This window comes from Idiotropiscis lumnitzeri, chromosome 8, assembly GCF_059441095.1.
Source record: "Idiotropiscis lumnitzeri isolate Australia: NSW breed Sydney's pygmy pipehorse chromosome 8, RoL_Ilum_1.0, whole genome shotgun sequence".
In the NCBI taxonomy this organism is placed as follows: Eukaryota; Metazoa; Chordata; class Actinopteri; order Syngnathiformes; family Syngnathidae; genus Idiotropiscis; species Idiotropiscis lumnitzeri.
Window position 1 is genome coordinate 10,322,089 of NC_142398.1, and position 15,273 is coordinate 10,337,361.

At 40.0% G+C, this 15,273-nt stretch overlaps 1 protein-coding gene across 1 annotated transcript; it reads left to right on the plus strand.

Annotated features, from left to right (window-relative positions):
- Positions 1-586: 586 nt before the first annotated feature.
- Positions 587-8,252, plus strand: LOC148332099 (platelet-derived growth factor subunit A-like). The gene is made up of 6 exons (XM_088302778.1): positions 587-984; positions 1,205-1,301; positions 5,401-5,508; positions 5,813-6,006; positions 7,250-7,376; positions 7,779-8,252. Exons 1-6 carry the CDS (start codon positions 922-924, stop codon positions 7,787-7,789), a joined length of 600 nt encoding a protein of 199 aa, XP_088158904.1. The 5' UTR covers positions 587-921; the 3' UTR covers positions 7,790-8,252.
- Positions 8,253-15,273: the final 7,021 nt, after the last annotated feature.

A 15,273-nucleotide genomic window follows, 5' to 3' on the forward strand; every position in this document is an offset into this window, starting at 1 on the left:
AGTTTTGTGAGACCGTGTGGACGGTTTGTACGTGCGAAACAAAAAAAATTTGTTCACACAAACATGCTTTTTTTGATCTGGTATTTCACATTACGTACACACATTTTTGTACACTGTATTTGACATTTTATAATTGCTGCATAAATCTAGCGCCATACGTGACAGACTCAAGGCTGCCTCTGCTGGTTGATCGACTCTTTTCCACACAATCAGCAATAGTCGAAGCTCACTTACCTGCAGACGAGCACACACACTAACCAATTTCACTACTAAATTAAACACTGACAAACACGCACATTAGGCATTCATCTTTATAACCTTCATCATTTCTCCTCACTGCCCCATTTGACTTTGTTAATAATCTTTTAATGGCTCACGAACTCGGCACTCTCTTACAAGACGAAAGTATTTTCATGTAAGATATTTAAAAAGAAAAAAAATTACAAATTTCCACAATGTACCTCTCCTTTAAACTGAACCTACTTGACTCTTTAATGTTCATGATCGTTTGCATGTAGACTGCTTTAAAGGAGCGCGCTCCCGTTTTTTTTTTTTTTTTTTTGACCGCGGGGACGCGCGCAGTCACATCCAGGGACCGAAGCGTCTGGAACTCAGTTAGCCTGTAGAGAGCAGGCAGAGCCACCAAACGCATACACTTGAACGTTTGATTTTAGTGGATTAAAACAAGAAACTGAGTGTGCTGAAGGATCACACGATCTCTTTTTATTTTAGTTTTTTATTATTATTATGTTGTTGTTTTTTAATGGCAAGAAGAACTATGAAGTAACTCCATTCCTCTGGGAGTAAATTGTTCTCCTGAGGCATGGTTCTGAGCTTCGGCCGAGAGCAGGGAGCGACACCCGGGCTCCGTGAGTGTACCCTCGCCCCTTCGCGGAGCCTCCCCAGCGGACCTGAGAGGAGATGAGACCCGCGCTCTACCAACTCCTCGCCGGCTGCCTCTGCCTCTTACGAGCCGCTGCTGAGGTAACTACACTCGAAAGTGGCAGGTTAATATTCAGTAATTCACTTGAATTATTGAATCGAACTTGAACCATTTCAAATGAGAAAAATAAACATTTGCAAAGCAAAAAATGTCATTCAAATTGACTTGAGTGACGAATCTGTTTGTGAGAAACGTAAACTGCGTAACACTCGATTATCTATCAATAAAACACCGACTTTTCTGTCACTCTCCTCCCTGCAGGAGTCTCCTATTCCTCGGGGGCTTGTGGAGCGGCTTTCCCGCAACGACATCCGAAGCATCAACGACCTCCAGCGGCTGCTCGAGATAGACACCGTAGGTAAAAATGCCTCTTGTTTTCGTCTTTGTGCCCTTGATTAATAATTATAAGAATTTCCTTTTTTCCCTTTTTTATGCCTATTGCTAATAACAAAATACTGTCGAATACTATATTCGAAACTTTACACATTGTGCTATAAATCGCATAAAATAAAAATGAAAACCATGGTAGTGTAAAATAACATTCCAATAAAAAGTAAATATTTTCATATAAATAAGCATTTCAATATAAATGTCAAAATTCAACTAATAACATATAATTAGGATTAAAAAGACAAAAAATCTTTTTTAAAAAATCTAGGCTAGATTGCAAGAAATAATGTGTTTTCATAAATACCAAACTGAAAATAGTAAAATTATAATTAATGTTTTTTGTCAACAAATTATGGAATTCAAATTCATGCCACGCGTAATCACAGTAATTTATTTATTGTATTAATTATACTTGCATGTTTTTTTTCTGCTGCCTCTTCCCGTCATTTCTCTGGTTCCCGAAATTCCCATGCAAACAGTATAGTTACAGTGATTCACATGAGCCATTTTTTTGGGGTGGTGCTCCAAATATTCTACTTCACAACAAGAAGTTGATTAGAGCAACTTTAATTGTCTACACACACTTTATAAATGTCTAAAGAAGGGAGCTTGCGGTTACTTTAACTATTAACTTTATGTGTGCGACATGAGGCTCTCAAGTTTAACGTCTTAAGTACCACCCCTCCCTTCCAATCAGTCAGTTAGTGACACGAAAGAACAAATTGGACGTATTATTGCGGTTGTTCAGGTCGAGTTCTCAGGGAAAGGATGCTGTCTTCTCATCTCATTACCACGACGTTGCTAAGAGACCAACTTGCCCCAACTTGCTCTTTACACTCTCAGTGAACCCTGAAGATGTGCGAGCCGCTTGCCAAAATGTAGATGGACAATTTGGAAAGCAAATCAGCACTTTAGCAATTGCACACAGAAGTTGGAAGGCTTACGAGGATTTTGATTGTGGGAGTAGAGTCTAAGAAGTTTGCTCAGGGATGTCATGGTGATGTCATGCCACTAAGGCAAAGACTAACACAAATGTCCACATGTACCCATGTTTTTCACTTTTTTTTTTTACGCCAATTACACTGGGAGCCCAGCTATTCGCGAGGGAGATCTGCATACAATTGACGTTTTTTTTTAAACCCAAAAATTCAGTCCACTTTATCACTTTTCAATTACCACTGTAATGACCATAATGAAATGCAGTCATGTAGAAGGCCCGGTTGTTCCGAAAAAATGAAACAGAGATTTTATTGCAAAATATATTTTGTAAATATATTGTAAGCCACTGTAACGTTTTCCAGTGTGATCATTATCAATGCACTTAAAATAAAACTTAAAAAAATGATTTACTTCAAATGTATTGTATTGTTTACCTAAATAATAATTTCAAAACCCCAAAAATTACACAAATTGTCTTGTACTAAAAAGTTACAACCGAACTATACTTGGGCAATGATTGTTTCTCGTACCACTTGAGTCAGCCCATAGTCCACAAGATGTACTCGTACCGCATTTTTAAGAATCCACGAAAAGTAGATTATGAGGACCTGGAAGTATGACAATATTTGCGTTACATAAGGCATTTTTTCTTAAACTTCATTGAGCCATCGTCTATATGAGAAAAATCTCACACCATCAAACAAAAATTATAACAAAAAAATGTTTGAATGGCATTATGTGGATACACAGGCTAATTGTACTTTCTGCCATGGAGTGGAAAAGTATGTAATTGCTCTGTTTGACATGATACACCACTGTCAGAGATATATGAGTAAAAATGCATTCTTTTTAAGTAAATATTTTTTTTCAATTAGGGAAAGGTGATCCTTTACTTACACCACATCTGACGGTCTTTCATGGGACACTAATGTGGTTGTGAATCACGTCTTTAGATAACTTTCACGTGATGTTGGAGGTTGACATGCTGTTTTGTTCCGGTGCTTAGTGAATGTTTGAATAGAGAATCCTCCCCATCTCAACCGCCAACATGGCAAACAAACAAATACTCATCACGTGACGGGAAACGATCTAGTAAGCAAATGAATATCCACTTTTTCCATAAGGTTTATTTATAGCGCTACACTGCGTGTGGTGAGGAGGTAAGTTCCACACAAAAGATGCTTTTACAGAGAATAAATAGAAACTCTGCTGATTCATTTTTCATATGCAGCACCACCATTAATCCTGGCATCATTGACATGCAAATGTGGAGTGTGATGGCTCCCCTCAGCTTGCGGGGTGGGGTCAAGTGGCTCTCTTCATTATGCTGTTGTCACGCCGCCCATTATTTGGTCTGGGCTGGAAGGCCACGACGTTGCCATGTATAATTCATGCCGGAATTCCTGCACGTCAGGGTTAGAGGTTGCGATCAGCCAAGCAGGAGGCAGGGGAGAGTTTTTTTGGAGGTACTCCTACACGCAATGGACAGTTTGCTAGGTACACCTGTGCAATCCACTACTATAGTGAGGAAGGTTTACCGAGAAGAGATTGTTATTGCCAGGGCCGGACTGGCCATCTGACTGACAGGGCAGATGTCTGGTGGGCCATCGTCTTTTGGAGCAAAGAAACCAGCCCACAATTTAGGGAGCTCATCCCATGAATCCATTTACGATACAGACCGCAAGCTGAACCAATCAACATCAGAGCTGCATTGTATCAAGGGGTGGTCATGAGTCCCATCTGAATAATTTTTGGGGAAGAATCCGTCTTTTGAATAAAACATTTCCCACAATAGGCAGCAAACAACATGGCTGAGAAGTCCATGTTTAACATACCATCCAGAGTTGTGGTTTCATATAAAAATAAAAATCACACATATCCAGAACAACCAACACATTCATAATACAAGCAGGAATAAACCCAAGTAAAAAGCAGCGTTTAGAATTGTGAAGAATTAAGAGATTTTTGTGTGCTTTGAGTTTGTGTTGGTGTGCTTTTTAGATGATGTGAACGAATGAGCCATTAATTGCTGCCTGCAAAACTGTGTAGGCGTTGATTGACTGTTAGCTAGCACATGCATGAGATAGAAGTACAGTTCACTTTGGGAAAAGCACCAGCAAATAAAATGGCATTATCTACTAAATTCAGATAAGCAAAATGTTGTTTTTTTACTCAGACGTGGTCCCACTTGCGTTATGAGTGTGTTGAGCAAGGTTATGCATTTTTTCATGAAACCCTGACCGTTGATGGTATGACAACAATAAATTCTTAGTTAGTCTAAGTCAAAAATGCCGGGGCTGATTTTTTTTATTTTTATTTTTTTCTGCTGTGCCAGTCTAGCATTAGAATATTTTTATTAATAAGATATTTATTTTATTTTAAATACAGTAAGCGTTCGAGACCTATCTGCTATAGTTGAAAATGTGATCATATAAAAATAAAACGTTGATGACAATAAAATTAAGAAAAAAAAATTCTGAGATTCAGGGTTCAATTCTCGGCTTGGCCCCTCCTCTGCTCTTACTCCGACTCTCTCCTACATTTTTTTTTTTCACATTTAAGACTCCAAATTAGGGAGTGAGCAACTCTTCTAGAGGGCCACAACACTGTGTGTAGTGACAATCAAGGGCATTCTGATTCTGCTTCTAATGATCTTAATAATACTGATCATTCAAATAAGGTGTGTTGGTGGAGGGAAACATCTAAAAAAAAATCCAGGATAGTGGCCAGTACGGGGTAGCCCATCTATCACCCATAGCCAGCTTGGATCGACTATGCAATGTGTTTTCATGCCAGCAAGCAACCAGAGTGAGCCCCCTAAGTGAGTTACCGTAATCTCATCAGGACGGAGCTTCTGATTGATGCTTGCCTATGTGTAATGAGATCTGTGTAATGATTTGCATGGAAACATCTCGGTGCGTCTTGAGCTCCAATATCAGGACACGGTGAGTCTGCGGAAATCGTCAAAAGTGGCGCACGTGTGTGAGAAATGTTCCCATAATAATGTGCACAAAGCAAGGTAGCCATTGAGAGTTCTGCTCATGTTTGTCTGTGTTGACGCAAGGTTATGGGAAGCTTAAGAAGTAGAATGTGCGACATCCCAATGTGTTGTTTTGTCTTGCGTCCAGAAAACGAGGCGATCGACGAGACCAAACACAACTATGACAAGGTCTTCTCTCATGCCTTCCCGGAACACAAGCGAGAGCAAACACATGGACGTTACAGGCGGAGCACTCGTGAGTGCACAATTACACACGCACACGCACGCACACGCACGCACACACACACACATGCACAAACTTGGGTAAGACACACACATGTTGATACAGGATAATCAGTGGTGAGACATTAAATACATGATATGATACAGGTGGACCACCTGTCAATCAACCAATCCATCAATCAAACTTGATTTATATAGCACTTTTAATACAAAATATGCAACTCAAAGTAACAAATATGGGCGTGGCATACACGTACGATATGATACAAGTTCAATACATGCCGGTCTTAAAAATATCTTTTGGTTGCTCCCTGCAGTGGTGGAGGAGGCCTTGCCCGCAGGCTGCAAGGTGCGCACCACCATCTACGAGATCCCTCGCAGTCAGGTGGACCCTACGGCCGCCAACTTCATCATCTGGCCACCATGCGTGGAGGTGAAGCGCTGCACTGGCTGCTGCAACACCAGCAACATGAGGTGCCAGGCGGCCCGCAAGCACCACCGCACCGTCAGGGTAAACGGATACGTTACACTAGTGTTTATCAGGATGGATTTTGCCAAGGAAGCCAAATTTCCATATAAAAAAAAAAATGACATAGCACCCCACTGTGATTCAGAGTCTGTGTCTGTAGACAGAACAGCAGCGTGTTAAAAGAGTCACAAGTGGAGTTATTTCAGCTCCGCATACAACTATGGTGTTTGGGGAAAAACGGTCAGGAGTTGCGGCAACACCAAAAATGTTTTAAAACAAGCCTGGTTCAAGCACAACACCGAAAATTTGTCATTTATGATGTGGAGGACAGAAGATGAGAGCGCTGTCAGGTGTTTGTGCGACGTCTCTGGTGGAGTACTTTGGCTCTGCAGGCAGGCAATATCGTGGTACAGAGGGAGAAAAGTGGAGTTGTTCAAATTCTTAAATACCGCAATAATATAACTAACAAAATAAATACCGGACATGAAAGTTTCATTAAGAATTGATCACTTCAAGTGCTTTACATAGACTTGGAGTCATGACATTAAACAGCGCAATTGCACTAAAATTACAACTTGGAAAAATACATGCTGGAAAAGGCGGATAAAAGATGCACAAAAGATGCGTGTTATTATTTACAATCAGTTTAGTTAGTTAGTAATTGTTGCATTTGTTTATTTATACGGCAATTTTCATTTGAGTCAGTCAGTATTATGAAGCAGAAAGTGTCTGATTTTGACTTCTGTATGCTTACGGTTTAAAATAAAAAGCACACAAATTACTCAGATTTTTTTTTTTTTTTTTTTTTTTGATGAAGCAGAAAAGTCAAGAGTTTCATTTTTGGACGAAATATCATGGATAGCAGCAGTACTAAGCCTTGAATCAGAAAGCTAATCAGTGACATTGAACATTACTTCATGGTGTATACCTTCCAAATTGTCTTTGCACTTCTGTGATTTTTTTATAGTCAAATCAGCACTTTATGACAAGTCATTTTTCCTTCAAACTTTTCTATCAACATGTATTTGACATTTTGGGTTATTTGCATCAGGAACAAAAAACAAAACAATCAACTGCCCCTGTGCTGAGCAGCTGCCAAATACTATTTCTAAATTGACAAACAAAGCCAGAGCAACCTGACAATTTTTAAATCACTTTACTTGACGATCATTCTTGTGATTACGTCACAAATGGTGAATGATGTTTCTTCATCATCATTTCTGAACTGTTTCAGCTGTCATTTCTTTGCGTCTTTGCCTCTCATCATCTGATTGCTTCTTTCCAGGTGGCCAAGGTGGCGTACGTGAGGCGGCGACCCAAACTGAGGGAGGTGCAGGTGCGACTGGAGGACCACCTGGAATGTGCGTGCGCCAACAGGCGGCAACTCGGTCCAAACTCGGACACAGACAACGGTGAGTGTCGCGCCAGGAGGTATTTATGATTCTTTTCCTTTCTCTGTGTGCGTTTCCTGAATGCGACGACACCTCACACTTATACTAACATGCACAAAAATATGCACGGGCATCTCCTAAGAGAGCACTTCCTGCTGCCAGAGGATGTGAACAAAGTGGTTTTAGTCCCGGGGGCAAACTGGAGAGTGGCCTCGGCTGACCTTTCAACCTGCTGAGCATAGACTTGAAATGCGAGCGGTGTCTTGTGGCAGTGAACTCAACACACAATTAATTCAACTCTCAGTTGTAGTTTAGTAACTGGAAATAAATACGAAAACGGAACAGATGGATGGATGGAACACAGATTTGTAATTGAAAACAGACCGACCGGTTTCATCTCCGATCGTCTTTTCTCCCCATCAGGCATCAGGTGAACAACGTGCGATGGATTTTGAGCAGAAATTTGGACAACAGCGAGAACAAGACAAGGATATACTGCACGTTTGATCTTTTTCGAATCATTGCGGGACTTTCTGTGGCGGAAGTAATGCTGCCACCTTTTTTGGACCTTTGACGGATATTTGACCCACAGCGACGAGCGGGCTAACTGCGCAACGTCGTTCCTCGATGGAGAAATGAGATCAGCATTGAGGTGGGACTACTTGTATCGGGTAACCCTCTCATCGTCTTGGATTATAAACTGGGATAAATCCTCTCCGGAGGCTGGGATTAAGACATTCATTGATTTTTCTTTTTTTTTCATATATTCCGACATTTATCTTGCACATCGTGTATGCGCTTGTTTGTATAACCTTTTGTGCTATTTACCGTAACAAAGAAGGCAGGGGAAACATTCTCCTGGTATGTAACCATTACTAATAAACTATTTATATGGGAGCAATTGTCCCAAAAGGGAATAGAACAGGTCACAGCGTGTGTGTGTGTGCGCGTGTGCGTGTGTGTGTGCGTGCATGCGCCTTCATGCGTGTGTGTGAGGGAGATTATATGCAGGATCATAATGTTGAAAAGCTAAAACCTCCACCCAGTTGGAAGTGAGATCAGCACGCAACTACAAGAACACGGAAGAAGATTGCGGAAGAGGAAGGTCAAAGGTAACTCCATTCCTTTTATCATCTTCACTTTATTTTTATAGTTGTCAAAGCAAGCACATATGTCAAAAATAGTCTTTAAAAACACTACCAAAAAAGAACATGACAGCTGTGTTGCCAAAGCGCCTGATCTGAATTTTGTAAATGGAGACAAAAGTGTGGTTGTTTGGGAAGGCTCATCAGATCACACGATGTGAAAAAAGAAATGGTGTGCCTAAGTGATACATGGAGGAGGCTGGGTTATGTTCCAGGGCAGCTTTGCTACATCTGGTACCGGATCTTTCTGTGCAAGTTAAAATTGCAAATCTATCTAAAGAATGTCAACTAGGCATTCTGGAGTGAATACTGCTCATTGTCAAAAACAATTTTTTTTGTCCTCTATCTGATTTTCTGCATCTGACGCATGCGGTTCTGAATCTGGGAAGGGTACAATTAAATCTCAAGACTATCAAAGCACCCTGGGGAAAAATTTGCTACCCAGTGTCAGATAACTTGATCTCGCTACTTTACTGGATCCAGCGCAGGGTGTCTTTGAATCTGTGCAGGGTAAAATAAAATCTCAAGACCACCAAATCATAGTGGAGCGAATTGTGCGGGCCAGTGTCTGAAAGCAGACATGATGTTCATGAAATCTCAAGACCAAGGCATTCTAAAGCGAAATTTGCTGGCTTGTATCAGAAAGGCATTTTGGAGCAAAATATACTGCCTGATGTCAAAGCTTGCTCATGTTCTGGGGCTGCTTTGCTACCTCCAGCACACTCCAGAATTTCCGATGCATTAATTCTAAGGAATACTTGTTTTTAATTGAAAAGTCAGTTGTTTCCTTACACAACGGTGGTGTTTTCTAGCCTGAAAATGCTCTACAACTTTTTTCCCAAATGTTTTACACGTAAACTACGACAAGGTCGACAACTCTTCCTTCACGCTGCATCCCGGCATCTCACAAAGGAGTAGACATCATGTGCATGTTGGCAAGAGAGAAGACAGATGGGGAGAGGAGAGCCTAAGTGAAAGGTGAGAGGGAGGAAATGAAAACAGATAGGCTAGAGAACAACGCATGTGTGTTTAAGTGTGTGCCAGAGCCAGAGAAACTGCCATCTCGGTAAAGCTCAGCTAAGAAGATTAGCAACATGCTGGTTAAAATGCGCGATTCGACCAGAAAACAGGCGACCGCAGTCTCATCTTTGCATTGTGACTTGGAGGCTGGAAGTAGACCTGCAACTAACAAATATTTATTTTGGTCAAGAGTTCATTTTAATCAAAGATGGCTTTATGGGGCTCTAAATGTATTTTTCACACTGATTAAAAAAAATCTTGCTTCTTTTTTCTAACACATCATGTTTTGGAGATAGTTTCATTTTTTTTTTGTTTGTTTGTTTTTTACTTTGACCTATAAAATCTTGCGGAAGACAGATTTTTTTTTTTGGGTAATTTATATAATTTTTATGTAATTCAACCTGTTGCTGAACCTAATCTTAATTCATAAATTTTAGTAATATATTTCTATATTACTTTTTATATTATTGTGATATTATTATTCTTATGAAAACCTGACAAGGGAGATTCATAATCAGTGCAAAAAAATACACCTCGAAAAGCTTACTTGCATCGCTGAGAAATTTGCTGACCGTCTGAGTGTAATTGATTAATCTGTGGATTATTTTGTCGATTAATCGATTAAAGCATTTATTTATTTTTTTTTCAATTTCCATCCCTTATTTTAAAAGAGAACCTTATTTCAAATGGTCAGTGCAGACAGCACAAACAATCAGTTATGATTGAGTTACTGGTTTTGTCTAGAAAATCGCCAACAGAAAAAATGTTGATCATTGTTATCCAGCATAAAAAAAATGTTTTGCTTTGATTCAACATGAAGATAATAGTCCGTTTTCATGGAAGGCTACTAAAACTTAATACTGAATTAATGGTGAGAAACTGATTGTGCGAGCATTTGGACAATTTGAAATATAAAACGATTAATCGACTAACAAATTGAATTATTGATTAATTTGATAACAGATTAATTTATTAATCATTGTGGAGCTTAGGCATGGAAGAAGAGTAAATAAACAAACTTTAGCACATCTGTTTCTTTCTTCCTTTGTAGCTGGTTATCTTCAAATGTCCCAATCTGCTTGGCCACTGGGTACGTAACCAGCAGCGGCGTAAGTTATTTGCGAAGGCCAGGGACTTGAAATTAGTGGTGTAACGGGACACCAAAAATCACGAATAGTTATGTACCATGGTTTTTCAGTCGGAGATTGGTTCATTTTTTTGACCATGGAGGCAGAAAGCCACCCCTGCTGTCAAGCCCACATGACCCCCTCCTTCCCGTCTGCATCCCCTGCGGCTCTTCCTCTTTTGTTTTAGTCAAAAAAGCTTGCCTCCTGTTTGCGGAGGCACAAAAGTGGAAAAAGCCAGCTTGTGAAAACGGAGACGGGGAGTCCTCTTCAGCATGAAGGGGGAGTTAAATACTTTTTAATGGATTCTGGAGTGGGAGGCTTGTTAAAGGTGTGACGTGCTGATTGAGTGTCCTTCTGGAACATAAACCCCACTACTCTCCCGCCCCTTTACCTCGTACAACAATCAAGGGAACCTATTTTGAAGGCTTGTTGTGAGATTAAGCCATGCAGCTGTGAGCAAAGTCCGCCGATGGTTTTGATGTCGTTCTGGCATGTTCCGCCCTCTTTAATCCCTTGTGGTCGTGCTTGCATTTAGCACAAAGCCATTAAGAGGCATTGTGATGCCAGAGAGCAGCAAGTGAGAGGCCATGATCCACATTTGTTTTTTTTTTTTAAATGGATCCATCTTAAAAATTTATTTTAACTTTATTTTTATGTTGATCATTTTGACACACCATAGAGAAAAGTGTTGCTGCTGGCCAAATTTGAATCAAGAATATTGGAAAAATAAAATAAAATTCACCAAATATAGTGTTCTGCACTACTACCACTTCGGTTTGGTTATTGCGGCTGAAGTCCATTGCGGGGTTTTCATTTGTCACCATAACTTCATCTCTTGCAAGTTTACCTCACTATTTGCAGATTTATCACAGATTTGAAAAGACTGACGAGCGCTCATTTGCTGTGCAGGCCATCGTCATCATCTTCCTCTCCATAACGACTCGCTAGAGCTCGGACTCACGCCCAAAATCTCAGTTTGCTATTCCTGTTCATGTGAACGACTAAATACTTAATGAACTTAAACTGGATACTTATTGTACTTATCAGAGTCGATCACTTTACCCTTTTTTGCCGGTCAGTCCTCCGCCCTCCGGCCGCGATCTGGGTAGCCTTCCGGCCTCGAGCCTCCGGCCTAATTCATAAAAATTGTTGGCCCCCCACCCTGTTTACTTCTGTGTTTACAGCTTGATGAGCATGCTTTTCACACGTCGCATGTGCCACTCTCACATTCACCACTTACACTAAAACTTGAGTGTGGCACCAACTTTCTTGGAGTGTGGCCATTCCACATTCCTCTGTTACGCAACAATGCTATGACCTGTTCTGACTTCTATGGGACAATTAAGATTCTGCCTTTTCAACTGTCAATTTGCTACTCAATTCGAGTCATCACCCAGTCGTGCAAAGCTCGAGCACCAAACTAAAAAAAAAAAAGTCAACCTGTACTTCGCAGAAATTCACCCACCTTGAGGGATCATGTAAGGTAACATCTGCAAAAAGTGAGGGAACACATATAAAAATCAAAATTGTGAAAAGTCAAGCCATTGTCTTTGTAATTTACTAATGAGAATCTTTTTTTTTTGTTTTGCTTACACATCTCTATAAGTTTGTGCCTTGAAAATATATCCACTTATGTCCTTGCTATGCTTTTTCATGCCGCAATGAGAGTTGCTAGCCACCAGCTAGCTCACAGGCTAAATGCTTCCCGCGGGCTAGTCCAATCCGTCATCGCCTTGTTTAGTGTTGTGTCATTGAGTGGGTCTACATAACAGAGACACGTCAAGGAAAGTTAACCATTTATTCAGCCTTTGGCTCACACGACGTGACAGATAATTGAGCACATGCGTCACGCTAGTTTTATATAGCCACAATGCTGTAGATTTCATTTTCGTAAAGAATGGAACAAAGTTGTTATAGAGTAAGTTGAGGGGTGATTCTTGCTTGACACCAAAGTTCATCATTGGGTGCTGTTTTCAAGAAAACTGAAATGGTGAAGACAAATTTAATGTGGTGTGAGTACAACACAGTTTTGTCTTTGCACAAGTTTTCAGCAATCATCTTCTAACATGTGTAATGTGTGTAGTGTCTTTAGGTACGAATATCTGATTTTACTTTACAGGTTTTACAAGATATTAATTCCCCGGTTTAATATTGAGCCCATTATAGTCTTTGAAAACTTTTTTTAAAATGTCATACTTGGCTTGTGAAAGGCGTGCACGGGCGTAACAAGAGGATTATCTGCAGTTTGCACGCAGCAGAGAGGTCACTTTATGAACCCGAACGAGGCTCAAGAGATTATCATCCGGGGAATTAATGGCAAAGCGGAAGATGGAAAGTTGATAGGAAGTTTAAAAAAAAAAATAAAGGGCAGAGGCGCTGCCAATGGTGTTAAGTATTATTTTCAGATTTATTAATAAATGTATTTAAAAATGCACAAATATCATTACAGCTATCAATTATCAGTCAATTATTCTGATAACACGTTCATATTTTTTGACATAATTAATAGTCATGAGATTTTTATATGTATTTATATTCTAACACATTCATGAAATTAATTTTGTCACGTTTTACTTTTGTGATTTTAGGGGCAATATAAATGAATTATGGCCTTTAATGCTGTATTATATTTATTATTCATTTTATTTATTGCCATTTTTAATTTTCAGCCTCCGTGGGTTCCCTTGAAAGGTGATTTCTAAATCAAAGTCATCATTATTTTTAGAGTAAGAATGATGAGTAGAAGAGTACAAGTAGTATATTGATTTGAAAAAAAATATCATGATTAAATAATCATTTTTGTGTCCCCTTGAAAACCACCATATAAATTTAAGTCACCATCATAATTAAATGATTTTGTATTATTATTATAAACAAATATTAGTAGTAGCTGTGAGAGTAGTCTAAACATTTGAAAAAACAAATGACTTTTTTTTTCAATTAAAGGCAAGTACAAAAGTCTTTTTAAGATGTTCTGCGGCTGCCTACGTATTGCAGCGAGTGTCTAAATAATTTATAGATAGATTCCAAATCGTAAAAAAGTTAATAAATCAGTCTGCCCTCACTTTTTCTAGGCCTATACACGTTTGAAGTTTTGGATGTGAGATTTAAGGCGATAAAAAAGACGAGAAGATGTTAATAGGCAGAAATAAGAAGAACCCGGGGGGCCTCACTGGGTCGCCGGACGATAGTAAATCTTTTTCTGACTTTTGCTTGAAGCCACATTTAAAGAGCGGACACATGGTGCACTGAAAGAAAAGTTTCCACAAGGAAGAAGCCCTGCTGCCACTCCCGATGATGATGATTTAGACCCAGTTGAGAGCTTGAGATAATGATTAAACCCCTCGCGTCAATAATGTTGACAAAGCAAGGCGAGGAAGCAGTGGGAGTCTGTGACATTAATGGACCGTCCACAGGATGGGAGGAAGCTCTGTATCCTGCTCGCAACGAGCTTTAATTCAGTTTGCTAATTAACTAAACCCGAAGCCTGTTCCAACGTGAATTTAGCATGATTTCATGCAAAAACAATTCCACACACTGCTCAATAGTTTTAACAGTTTTCTTTTGATCATGTTATTCATGTAATTGATTCAATTTAACCTTTTTGCAGGACACAAGAGGTCATTTAATGTTGGAACTGTACGGGACTGTTATGCTAGCAGAGCAGAGAAAGGTTCGGCTCAAAATAAGGTGCGGTAAGTGCTCGCTAACGATCGTCGTTGATGATGTGCAGTACTGCGTGTATTAAAATATGATCTGTATCCATCAGTGGTGGGCCGTCAAGGCCTTCTGTGCTGGCCCAACATAATCAAGAAATCATGATCATATTCATCACATTGATGTCATATTATATCCGTGTGTTATAGTTTTAGTGAGTTTTTATCCAATCCGAATTCAGCTAGTTCGTGTTGCCAGGCAGATTTCACGATTACCAGTAGTATGCACTATTCATCCGAGGCCTTCAGATACAATCATGCGGGCGTCGTCTGTTCTGTGTCTCAAGGGGGCTTTTACAGATGATGGACAGTTGCGATAGCCAATCAGATCACGAGTTGGTTACAGTGAAACTTCTCGCTGGCCTTACGCTGAAGGTGATGAACGCGTTTTGTGATTGGATACTCACTCGTGAGGGGGCGGTGCTATGCGGAATCAACCGAGCGTTCAAAAATCTAAAATATAGAGAAGCTGGGTCGTCCAACACTCGCTCGGTACTGTGTAAGTGTGTTTCTGTATATTATTTGTCCAGCCGCGGTGTCATAAATTATGGTAATATGAGGGGAATTTATTCAACTCGGACTAAGTACGCCTTCCCTGAAGGCCTACGTGTGAAATGCACGGCCCACCACTGGTATCCATGTATCACAGAGTCAAAAAAAAGGCAATGAAATAGATCATAAGCAACAACATGTAGACCAGCAGCCTTTCATTTCCGGGGCAAAGGTCATAAAAGTAATGTTCATGCGTTGTCATTGTTGCCACTGACATCGCTGTCCTGGTAGAAATTGTCGTTTCCTGTGGTTCTGGAATCTCAGACGTGTTATTACATTGTATTTAAGGTGCCAAAAGGTGAGTCTCCTTGAAGTTAAATGTTTGTATTGTAGGTCAATGTAGCATACTTGACACAGG